This window comes from Electrophorus electricus, chromosome 15 (assembly GCF_041902795.1).
Source record: "Electrophorus electricus isolate QZ-2024a chromosome 15, ASM4190279v1, whole genome shotgun sequence".
Taxonomy (NCBI): Eukaryota; Metazoa; Chordata; class Actinopteri; order Gymnotiformes; family Gymnotidae; genus Electrophorus; species Electrophorus electricus.
Window position 1 is genome coordinate 10,337,443 of NC_137511.1, and position 11,466 is coordinate 10,348,908.

General features: G+C 42.0%; 1 protein-coding gene across 3 annotated transcripts; it reads right to left on the reverse strand.

Annotated features, from left to right (window-relative positions):
* Nucleotides 1-564: 564 nt before the first annotated feature.
* adkb (adenosine kinase b) lies at nucleotides 565-10,996 on the reverse strand. 3 transcript variants are annotated; one of them, XM_027031720.3, is made up of 11 exons: nucleotides 10,951-10,996; nucleotides 9,829-9,903; nucleotides 8,237-8,290; nucleotides 5,980-6,058; nucleotides 5,272-5,444; nucleotides 4,879-4,987; nucleotides 4,210-4,380; nucleotides 3,716-3,751; nucleotides 3,461-3,575; nucleotides 1,717-1,803; nucleotides 565-1,272 (listed from the first exon to the last, which is right to left on the reverse strand). In XM_027031720.3, the coding sequence occupies exons 2-11, from the start codon at nucleotides 9,882-9,884 to the stop codon at nucleotides 1,148-1,150; spliced, it is 1,005 nt and encodes a 334-aa protein (XP_026887521.2). In that variant the 5' UTR covers nucleotides 9,885-9,903; nucleotides 10,951-10,996; the 3' UTR covers nucleotides 565-1,147. The 3 variants fall into 3 exon arrangements, with proteins under 3 accessions (XP_026887521.2, XP_026887520.2, XP_026887519.2); XM_027031719.3 differs by lacking the exon at nucleotides 10,951-10,996 and adding an exon at nucleotides 10,766-10,923; XM_027031718.3 differs by lacking the exon at nucleotides 10,951-10,996 and adding an exon at nucleotides 10,478-10,739.
* Nucleotides 10,997-11,466: the final 470 nt, after the last annotated feature.

Below are 11,466 nucleotides of genomic sequence, written 5' to 3' on the forward strand. Positions count from 1 at the left end.
CTAAACTGAATGGGATGCACTTATGTTACAGCAAGAGAATCTAAATCTGTTCTGGGAGATATACAGCCTAAAAGATTAGAAGGCCTCTGCTTATATTGAGTAACTGGATTAAGCATGTTAGTGTTGAATCAAAACTCTGCAGAGCAGCTACTCTCAAAACCTTGAATTAAAAGACCCTTGGGTAGTTACCTGATACGTTGAGACAGCTCTGTGGGGACCAGGGACGATTCCAAAATGTTTAATGCAGGTGGAGGGAGCTCCTTAAAAACTGAGAAACACCTGGCTGCAACTGACCGTGTAAAATTTTACACTCATGCACACACATAAAAGTAGAATAAGAATATCTTTATTGGCGAGCAGATCACTAAGATGGTTCAGTGCAGTCTGCAGTCTAAAAGAAGTGTGTTGAACTTACAACCTCCCTCTTTCAGGCACGGCATGTCACTGTGCATATTTAAATCTTGTGCATTTTAAGATTTTGGTGTATTGAAGCAACACAAACCTAGAAACACAACAACTCATAGTGGAAGTTAATGAGGTGAAAAGAAAAAAAAAACACTACAGTTAATTGTCAACATGATTTATTCTATAATTTCCAGTTTTTTGAATATGTTTGCTCTAAAGAGACTCCACAGAGAGCTCACAGCTCAGAGATGGCTTCTAGCTCAAGCTGGCAATGCATGGATTGATCACACCTGCTGATCTGCTCACTGATCAGGTGAGCAGCACAAAAACTTCTTGAGCATAACTTTGGACTGGCAGAAAACCAGACTGATATTTTATTAAAAGCCCTTTCTGTAAGATTTTCAGGTCACATTTATATTTTACAATTCATACAGTAAAATCAGTCCCAAGCAGGTGCAGGTCAGCTGACTCAGACATCATTTCTTCTCACTCGTGGAGGAGTGAAAACTGGTTTAGAGAGCCATGGGTGGGGTTAGACTGCCACTGCCTGATTGGTTCAACCAATCAGGTTCAAGTGTTTATCAATCGCTTTAGAATGTCCTCAGAGGAACTGTAAACATACGTAGAGGCACGCAAGTTATGTTGCAGGCGTCTGTTCAGGGAATTTAAGAGAAGAAATAAGAACTGGAAAGATCCAAAGCTGGAGAATAAAGGGAACAGGGTTGAGAGAAGAGGAGAGCTGTTATTGAAAGTCTGGTTTCTCAGGGAAGGTGCAACCACAGCGTCGAATAATAGTGTTGGCAGCATAGTGGCCTGCCCGAATACACTGTTCCAGAGTCTTCTCTTGAACCAGCTCTGACAGAAACCCTGCAACACACACAAATGTGTGGATATTGTTATTTATATCTCAGTGAGATATAGAAACAAATTTTAAAGATTACATATCTCAAATATAACTGATATTAGTATATTTAGCTCATAATGAAATGGAGTTAAATTCCCAAAACAAAAAGACACAATACTCAAATATATTGTAAATGCAGTTTACATTCCTTTAACCAGTTCAAAGTGGCAGACACATTCACATTGTGTGCCACAATTCTTCATGCCACCAATCAATCACTGAACTCCACATATGTCAGAGTAGTGAATAACAGTTAAGAGTGCCTGGTCTCCCTTTGGTGTCTTCGGACTGTTTGTTGCAGTGGGTCTGAGGAGTGTGTCTAGGGGCAGGCTCCCCTGTACAAAAGTTGATCTGCTAATGCCCAAAACAAGGAGGCTGCTTACTGAACAACGTACTGAATAATTTACCTCCTACAAAAGCATCTCCTGCTCCATTAGTGTCCACAATATCATTCTGATCGATATCCAACACAGGAAACATTGTCACCTTATCACCTGAGAAAGAGAGCATTAGTGTGTGAGAGAGACAATGAGTGTAGTAATACCATAAAAATAAACTCAAAATATATACTATATAATTCCTGGAGTTTGATGTTGAATTTATACCATCAGCCACAACATTAAAACCAGGGCCTAATATTGTGCAGGTCCCCCTTGTGTTGCCAAAACCATTCTGAACCCTTAAGGCATGGACTCCACACGACCTCTGAGAGTATCCTGCAGTATACGTCACAAAGACTTTAGCAGCAGATCTTTTAAGTTTTACAAGCTGTGAGATGGGGCCTTTATGGATCACACTTGTTTCTCCAGCACATTCCATAGATGCTTGATCTCATTGTGGTTTGGGGAATTTGGAGATCAAGTCAACACCTTGAACTCTTTATGTTCCTCAAACCATTCACGAACAATGTTTGACAAGGCGCATTATCTTGCTAAAAGAGGCCAATGCCATCAGAGTATATCATTCCTATGAAGGGGTGTACTTGGTCTGTAACAAGATAAGGTAGCTGTTACATGTTAAAGAAACATCCACATGCGTTCCAGGACCCAAGGTTTCCCGGCAGAACACTGCTTCTTCCCATAGTGAATCCTGGTGCCATCTCTTCCCCAGGAAAACAGTGCTCACACCATGCCATCCACGTGATGTAAAAGGAAAATGTGATTCATCAGACCAGATCACCTTCTACCATTACTCCAGCTCTGACGCTCATGTGCCCATTGTAGGCACTTTCAGAGGTGAACAGGGCTCAGCAGGGGCACCCTAACTGGTCTGTGGCTATGCAGGCCTGTACGCAGCAAGCTGAAATGTGTGTTTGGACACCTTTCCAATCATAACCAGTATTAACATTTTCAGAAATGTATGCTACACTAGCTCTTCTGTGGGATCAGTTCAGACAGACTAGCTTTTGTTCCCCACATGCATCAATGAGCCTTGGGTGCTCATGACCCTGTTTTTCGTCCTTGGACCTTTTTGGTAGGTACCAACCACCACATACCAGGAATACACCACCCCCCAGATGCAATGAATTTACAGTTTGGCCCTTGTCAAATATGCTGAGATCCATGTTTCTTTTTTAAACATTTAAACAGCTGAAACTCATCACTTTTACAATTCTGACTGAACACAACCTCAGCAATTGAGGGTTAAAGGCCTTGCTCAGGGGTCCAACAGTGGCAATGGTGGGGCTTGAACTGGCAATCTGATTACTAGACAAGCACCTTAACCACTGTGCTACCACTGTTTCTTGCTTCCAGCACATCAACTTCAAGAACTGAATGTTCACTTGCTGCTTAATATATTCTAGCCCTTGACAGGTGTCACTGTAATGACAATCGATGTTATTCACTTCACTTGTCAGTGGTTTTAATTTTATGGCTGATCGGTGAATATTTATGTAGACAAATCATATGAAAATGCGTAAGCCATTTTTCTATACAAAAACATCCCAAACAATTAATGTTAAAAATATTAAATCATAAAAAGTCAAATTAATACAGTCAATGAATCATGTATATGTTTGGGATCAGTGCTTGTGGATAGTACGATGCATTTGGGGTTTGTGATTGAGGTATTGTATTGGTGCATGACGTGGGGAGAGTGATGTGTGAATGGTGTGTGAGGTATTGTATTTGTGCATGGAGTGTGACATACCCACAGTAGCTACTGTGTCTTCTCTGCCCTGAGTGAACACTACAATTCTCTGCCTGTTCTTATTGACTTTAGGGAGGAGCTGAACCCTCCGTGCAATCTCTGCTACATCATCCGTCTGTATGACCAAACACACCCATGCAAATGCACATACGCACGCACGCAAAATATGAAGACAGAACTATCAATTATTTACAGATCCGTGTGTGTGTGTGTGTGTGTGTGTGTGCGTGTGTGTGCGTGCGTGCGTGCGCTCACCTCAAACCCCTGCTCCTTAGCAAAAGCCGCTGCCTCCTGCAAAACAGAAGCACAGCAATAAAGCAAAACATCGTAAAAACATCACTCACTCCTGTCCCTGCTGCATTTTATACTAATGAGGATTTTCTTTCCCAAACAGAAATGAAAGAAAGTAAGAGGGGGAACAGTGGGGCTCTTTGAGACCTAGTTACTTAAATCACAGCAAAGGGCTACAGACTTTCCATCTTCTTTTAACCTAGGAGGGTGTGAGGACAAAGTGGACAGTGAGTCAGTACCAGTGGCTGCAAAATCCAGGTCCAGATTAAAATATTTCTAAGGCTTTAGCTATTCTTAACCCAGCCATAGACTGAGCTGTTCTAAACATCAGATAATAAATTGTTTACCAAAACGGGCGGTAGGTCCCTGCAAGAAACCAGTCACACTAATTCAGCAAAAATGCAAATATTTGGGGCAGATCTGTGTAGTGGGAGTAAGAAGAGACTAGTTGCACCCACCGTCTCATTGCCAAACAGGATGTCCACATATGGCATAACCTTCATGAGGGGCTCTTTGAAGAACTGGCTGATGAAAGGCGCCGAGAGGTTCAGGCCGAACACCTTGTTGCGATCAGATGCATGTTTGGCCACTTTCAGAATGGAGTCTGGAGACACGGTCAAGAAAAAACCCTAGAAACCACACACACAAGCAAACACAGAGACATACACTCTGAAGATCTGTAGACATGCTTATAATGCTCAGTGGTTGGACCGTAATAAGATAACTGTGCAGTCCCTAGAGACAGAGTTGCACTGCACTTAAGGTGTACAGCTCAGGTTTAGAACGTAAAGTCCTTCCCAGCAATCTGCTTTAACTACCTGGCTAACACCATCAGGAGCATAGCAGTACATGCAATACTGAAGTCAACTGGGTTTTGTGACATATTTTTGTGAGATAGAACACTGTTTGCACTGTTTGACTGCAGCTATTAAAAGATGTTCACTGTACTCTCTCTAGCCATTACAGGCCTCTTGTCACTCAGTTCTTAGCTCTCCTCTTCCTCACTCTCTTTGTTCAGTTTGTAAATATTTTCTCTCTGTATATCAGCTCCTTCTGTATATGTGTGCATGAATGTGTGCACAGGGTGTGTGTATGTGTGTGCGCGTGTGTACGCGCATTTCCCTCACAGCGATGTAGTAGACTCTGGCTTTCTCCACCAAGCCCCAGTTGTTCTCCAAGTCCAGGTGCTTCTCCTTATTATAGCAATTTGCAGCTGCCAGGTTTGCAACCAGGGACCTAGAATGCACCAGTGATTGAGTGTACACACACACATAGGCACACACAGAAAAACATATTATATACATGAGTCAGAAGCTGGTGATCACTGGAATATGTGAATCATGAAACAGCATGTGTCTAAGCGAGGCAAACACCAGCAGTCATTCTCCCTTTTGACTCTGGCTCTAAATTCATCTGGATGCATGCATGTGTGTGTGTGTGTGTGTGTGTGTGTAAGTGAGAAAGAGAAAGACTGAGGGTCTTAAATGAACGTGCTGGTATGCTTGTATGTTATTTGTGACCTGTTGTCCCCAGTGATGCAAGCAGCACAGGTTCCTGTGGGCTCTTCATTCTGTTCATAATAATGTGCATCCACATGTGCCTCTGCTGCCTTCTGCTTAAGAATCTCCCCAAAGTGATCCTTCCCTATGCAGCCAAAAAAGGTTGCCACCTTATGCGGCTCCTGAATCATCCACTAGGGGGAGACAAAACACAAACAAGTCAGAGGAGCCAGAGGAAGGGCACATAGTGGTACATATGTGTCACTAGAAGTAAGCGACTGCAGGGTTTCATCTCACTATCCCAAAATATGGGAGTCATGCAACTTTTGTGCCCAAGTTTCCAAGCCATTAGACCATTTTGGTCCTTTGTATGTATGCTTTTTCACTTTTACAGACCAATATAAAACATACACAGCTTGACAAAGCCAGTTAATCATGTAGTTTTTTTTTTTTTTTTAATTCTATAATGTTGAGTATCTCCATATACACATTCACACTCACCCACACACAGCACGCACCCTCCCACCCAGCGACAAAGCTCAGTTACAATGCCACAGATGCAAACAGGTAACACATTTGAACAAGAAGACTTGCACAGTCTGCCCCCCCCATTGCCCCCAACAAAGAAAAACACACCGGAAATTCAGAAAGATTATAACAAAAATTGCCAAGAATGTCAGGCAAGAAAATAAAAAAAATGCAAGAGACAGAGAGAGAGACTGAACTTGCCTGTGCAATTTTGACCGAGTTCTGGGTGGAGCCGCCTGCATGGTACTCAACTTTACTCTTCTTCACAATCTCATCAAATCTGGAACAAAGACACACAGTCAAAGAATTCTTAAACAAGATCATGTACCTGCAAAAGCCTCCTTCATAGTGCATGTAACCTAAGATCGATAATTGTAATAGTTTGACAGCTATTCAGTTGAAACACAAGAATCTTCCCTCACATACCCTACCACTTGCCTGCTCAGTGACTAACCCAATGCTGAGGTGAGCCAAAGTTCCTCTGACCCATAACCAGAGAATGTGGCTGGGAATGTGTCTGCTATTGAGCTCTGTCTCGTCAGTCCAACCTGGGCTAAGATTTAAGCAAAACTCATTTTAACTTTCTTCTACCAGTCAGAATACACGCAGTTACAGGAATATTTTACCCTAAACGATTACTCCAAGGTAAACAGAAATTTTACAAGCTTAATAAACCATAGTGGGAATTGTTGGTTCAACAGCATCATCTGACCAGCAAGAAGCAGTGTTGTGTAACCACAAAGCAGGTTTTACTTCAGTTTTACTCGCAAAGTCAGCAGTGTGGTGTTCAGTGAGCTAGTCAGTATGTGCACACACGGGGGTATAACATTTATCCCTCTCCAACAGGTATTGGTTCACATGCTGACTCAGCACTTCCTGTGTGACCTCTCAACATTTCCTGTTTTCGGCAGCAGCAGACAGGCCTGGTACATGAAAACTGGTTTTGGTGAAACAAGAAGCTCTAGACAACACAGTCCACTGTACCACATGCTGCCAGTAAGGGTGTGGCTGTTGAGAGGTGCCAGAAGCAGTAGGGCAGGTTATGGGTAGGCTCAGAATTAGATTTCACACACACTACAGAACATCCTGTTATATAAAACCACACATTCCAAGCAACTGCCTAGAAAACTGCACATGCTCAAGTAGCAAAAGACCAGCCCAGCAGATCAGATAATTAATTACTGTTTATGACAATGAATAGAAGCCAAAGCAACACACATTTTACACATACTAGAAAATGCCTACCAGTTACAATGAAACTAGTAACAGCACAAGGGATGCAGGCTAACCTAAGTCTTCGTGAGTGTGTGAGCATGTATGTGAGCACGTGTGTGAGAAATGAAGGCTGACTGTGTGTGTTTGTAAAGTAGTATGACCTTGTGTCAGCACATGTGATTTAGATTTAGAAATGATGAGATTCATTTTTCATAGCTACTTTTCATATTCCTATGTTACTGCCAAATACACTACTCACTCACCATGAACACATGCACAAACTACCTCCAAGCACATCACATGATGTGTGAATAAATATGACAACTCAGAGTGGATGTTTATGTAGCAAAAATAAACACCATCACAGCTGCACCCACACATTCACCCACCCATGCATGTCTCTCCAGGAGGCAACAGCGTGAGACCTTTCAATGATGTCATTGTCAGCTCTCTAGCAAACACTGATAGTCTTTTAGGCAGAAATGGGAGCCTTTCAGATAACCAATTAACTCGAACTGCCAGATAAACTGTTTCGTCAATATGATCAGTTAAGAAGCTCATTTCTAATAAACTAAACAAAAACAAAAACAAAAAAACTCGAATTGGTGAGTTTTCTGATTTGGGTTGTGAAGAATGTTCAAAGTGCAATGCCACAGGAAGACTACACACATGATTGCATGTCAAATCTCCCTCACAGCAGAATGACTCATGGGTCAACTTTCTAGAGAACTACCAGTCAGCCAAGTCTGACAGGAAAACACAAACTTCCCTCTGACTACATTACATCAGTGCTCTGATTTCTTGGACATTCTCTTTCACAGTACTGTTTGTATTTGTTAATAGTGGAAATGAAATCTAGGTTGAGTCCTTGACTTAATCACTGACTAATAAGAGTGAGAAAGAATTCACCAGGATTTGCTTCAATACCCACTTAGTCAAGATTTGCTCACGCAGCACATTAGCTTTGACACTTTCATACAGGAAACTTCATGTTTATTGTTATTCAGTTAGTTGAATTAATTGTGTGATTTACGAGCTTTATTTTTAGAATTCAGTTATTCTTTGGGTCATCTGCCAAAATGACATGGTTGTGCCCCTGGTGACACAAAATGACAAGGCTGCTCTAAAGTGCAGTGACGACCATCAGTCCAGAGTCTCTTGCTTTATGATGTGGGAATACATATGACCGTATAAGCATGCCCACAAGAGTATATTAATTGTGTGTGTGTTTGTAAAGACTCACAGAGCTTTGTGTTTTTCTTCTGCTAGGATCTGATCATTGGGTTTCAGGCCATACCTGCACAAATGAACACATACACACACACACACACACACACACACACACACACACACACACACACACACACACACTAGCAGTTGTGTGTACCAGTGACATGCCCAAATACAATCACAGACACACATTTTCAGACATCTTAAAAATGACATACAAACACTGCAATTAAAAAATGGAAATGTGTATTTCAGAAATAATTAGATAATAAAAAATATCAAATAATCCCATAATACATGGTAAAATAATAGATTTTGCAAATTATTTATTTCCTTTATCTTAAAAAAAATGCAACCTTTGCTGCCCAAATTACAAATCAAACTGCACCCTGCCCCTCCACAAAAGAGAAACCACATGTCCCCACCTCAGTGCTCAGCAGACAGCAGCCCCATTTACATGTAATCTACAGCCTGAAAGATCCTAGTCTGTTGAATGTTTCTTAGTTGTATAAGCAAATAGTCCGTTTACAGTCTCATTTACATGCATTCCAGCATAGTTTGACTATGCGCGAAACAAGACCTTTTTCGTGACACAGTTACACATTTAACGAAGTTCTGGTTTTATAAACACACTTCCAGTCTGTGGTTCACTCATGTAGCAATGGTGACATGCTTAATCAAGTTCAACAAAACTAGACTCTTGTAGCCCTACTAGTAGGTCAGGTAGAGCAAGGTGCTGGTAACACCAAGGTCATGGGTTTGATTCCCAGGGAGCACACATACTGTTGTAATGATAAAAGTGTTTACGTCACTGTGGATAAGAACATCTGTTAAATGCTGTGAATGTGATTACACATCCTCTAGCGATTACATTTACTACAGGGAAGTGAAGCAACTGAGAGCTGACACAGATCTGACTATCTACATGTCCAGTGTGACTGGTCTGGGCCATGTGTTTTAATTAGGTTAAGCTTAGGTCATAAGATCTTTGACAGACTGAATACCAGACCATGCTTTTTATTTGATTACATCTTGGTCAGACTAACAGTTTTACATTAGTATGGGACCACTGCTATCCATGTAAACAGTCATCTGTGAGGTCAGCATTACACCACAACCTGTTAGGTTAGGCCAAATGTGGATGTGGATGTGGATGGCCAGGTCCCTGATCCCTGAGGTGGGACACACATCAGCAGCCAGTGACATATATTCCTACAGCATTTTTATTCTCAAGTATAAATTAGGTATATGCAAAATTACTATTTACTTAGCACAAGACAAATCTCCTGTTTCATGCACAATCTTTCTCTAACACACAGGTACTTACAAACACACAAATCTGCATGATCAAATCTTTGATACACAACTTTTAAGTGTTTCTAAAGTCAAGTGTTACAGAGATACAGGCCACAAGGACAGGTAATCTACATGTCTTATTCCACATGTACCAGCTGTACAGGGAATATCTCCTGATGCAGGTGGCAAACATAGAACTAGATATATAATCATTCAGTAACAATAACCATAATAATTCAGTAACACAATGTAACCCATCCCTTAGCTCAGGTATAGTGGTATTCAAGTGCTCCTGAAGAGTTTACTTACTTGTCCAGAAAATCTTTGTCCACCACAGCAGAGATATCCAGCAAAGGATTGCCCATTCCAAACAGGGCATTCTGACTAGATGGAGGGAGGGAGACAGAGAGCAACAGTAAATCATTTTGACCGGCACTGTAACTGCAGGCGAGTCAGGTTTCAATGGGTTCGCACATGGAGAACACATGGTTTAATGCTGATCAAAGTCGCAGAGGAAGGTGTATACACACACAGACCCACGCACACGGTCTCTCATAAACATAAAACTACCACTGATGCAAAAATATTTTTGGAGAACAGTGTGGAAAGACTAGTATCGGGCTACATTGTATAAGCGATCGGCAGCTCCTTTAAATCACAGGATCTCTCTACATATAAAAATAATAATAACAGAGAGCGGATCCACTCATCAGCTACAGTTCGGTGATGACGAGATACAAATGTATAAACGGTTGCGTGCAGCCAGCCGGCGACTGACCAGTAGCACCTAGTTAACCCAAGCACGAGTACGCAGAACTGACGGAAGGCAGTCAAACGTCATGCCTCGTGCATAGTCAGATAGTCCAAGACATTTATCACTAACTGCATCCCGTGTCTGGAGTAATGCCAACGAACACCGTGCCCATTTCGGAGTGTTTGGCTGCGACGGTGTACTTACCTCGGTGTCGGCATGACCTTATAACCGAACCACTGGAAGCTACAGATAAAGCGCTAGCGCTGGCTGTATGCGTGTCGCTATAGAACGCCGCAGTGGCAGCGCATGGCGTCCCTTTCGCGTCTGTGTCAGTGAAACCGGAAACCGTACAACTGTTGCCACAAGCGATTGGTTACATCAGCAGTGGGAGGCTCGGTTCGATTTCTTGGAATCCGGTTGGTTCAAAATCTACTATCTATTTTAGGTTCAAACCATAATATTTACGTAGAAAAATAAAAATGAGGAACTTGCCGGAAAGGAACTTGTTCAAATGATCACCGTTCACAAAGCCCGAGTTCTATATGCTGCCCGATGTGCAAACATGGTTAATTTAAGGTCATGGGAAGCTTTCCCTTTGCAGCGCGACCAGATCCACGTGATATTCTCACGTGCATGACTTCTTTAAACTTCAACCGATCTTTCTGACACATTCTGACCTTGTGTGGTTACAAAGACTGTCCAAAACCCCCACTTCACAGGCGACGTCCGGTCTTAGTGACGCAGGACGACGGTTGAAACAAATCAGAGGTTTTCATGTGACGCTGCTGTATCCTCCAGCGGTTGTCAAAGGGAGGAAGAAAACTCCAGGAAAGGACTGTACATGAAGAGTCGCGTCCAGCGGACTTACTGAAGCCCTTTACAAGATAAAGAATATCGGTGATTTGCTCTTGGAATACATGCATTTACATCGTGTAGTCAAATGCGTCTCCGGTTAAGCATATTGAAAAATACAAGTCTGCTCATACCACCTGACATTCCAACGTCCTGTTTTTATTCATTTATTGTTTGTTTGTTACATGTGTCTCAGGCCCCTTGAAATGGTTGGTCCAGATGCTCAAGAAGCATGAAACGACGAATAAACAGTCTAAATAACTGATACGAAATAGATTCATATTGCAATCGTTCCACATATAAAAGCGAGCCCTTGTTGAGCACGATCATTTTAAATTCTT

Coding starts and splice junctions, on each gene's coding strand:
- adkb (XM_027031718.3), bottom strand. Junction 4,381..4,878: donor CCAGAGTCTACTACATCGCT/GTGAGGGAAATG, acceptor TGTGGTTTCTAG/GGTTTTTTCTTGACCGTGTC. Junction 1,804..3,460: donor AGACACAGTAGCTACTGTGG/GTATGTCACACT, acceptor TCTCTTTCTCAG/GTGATAAGGTGACAATGTTT.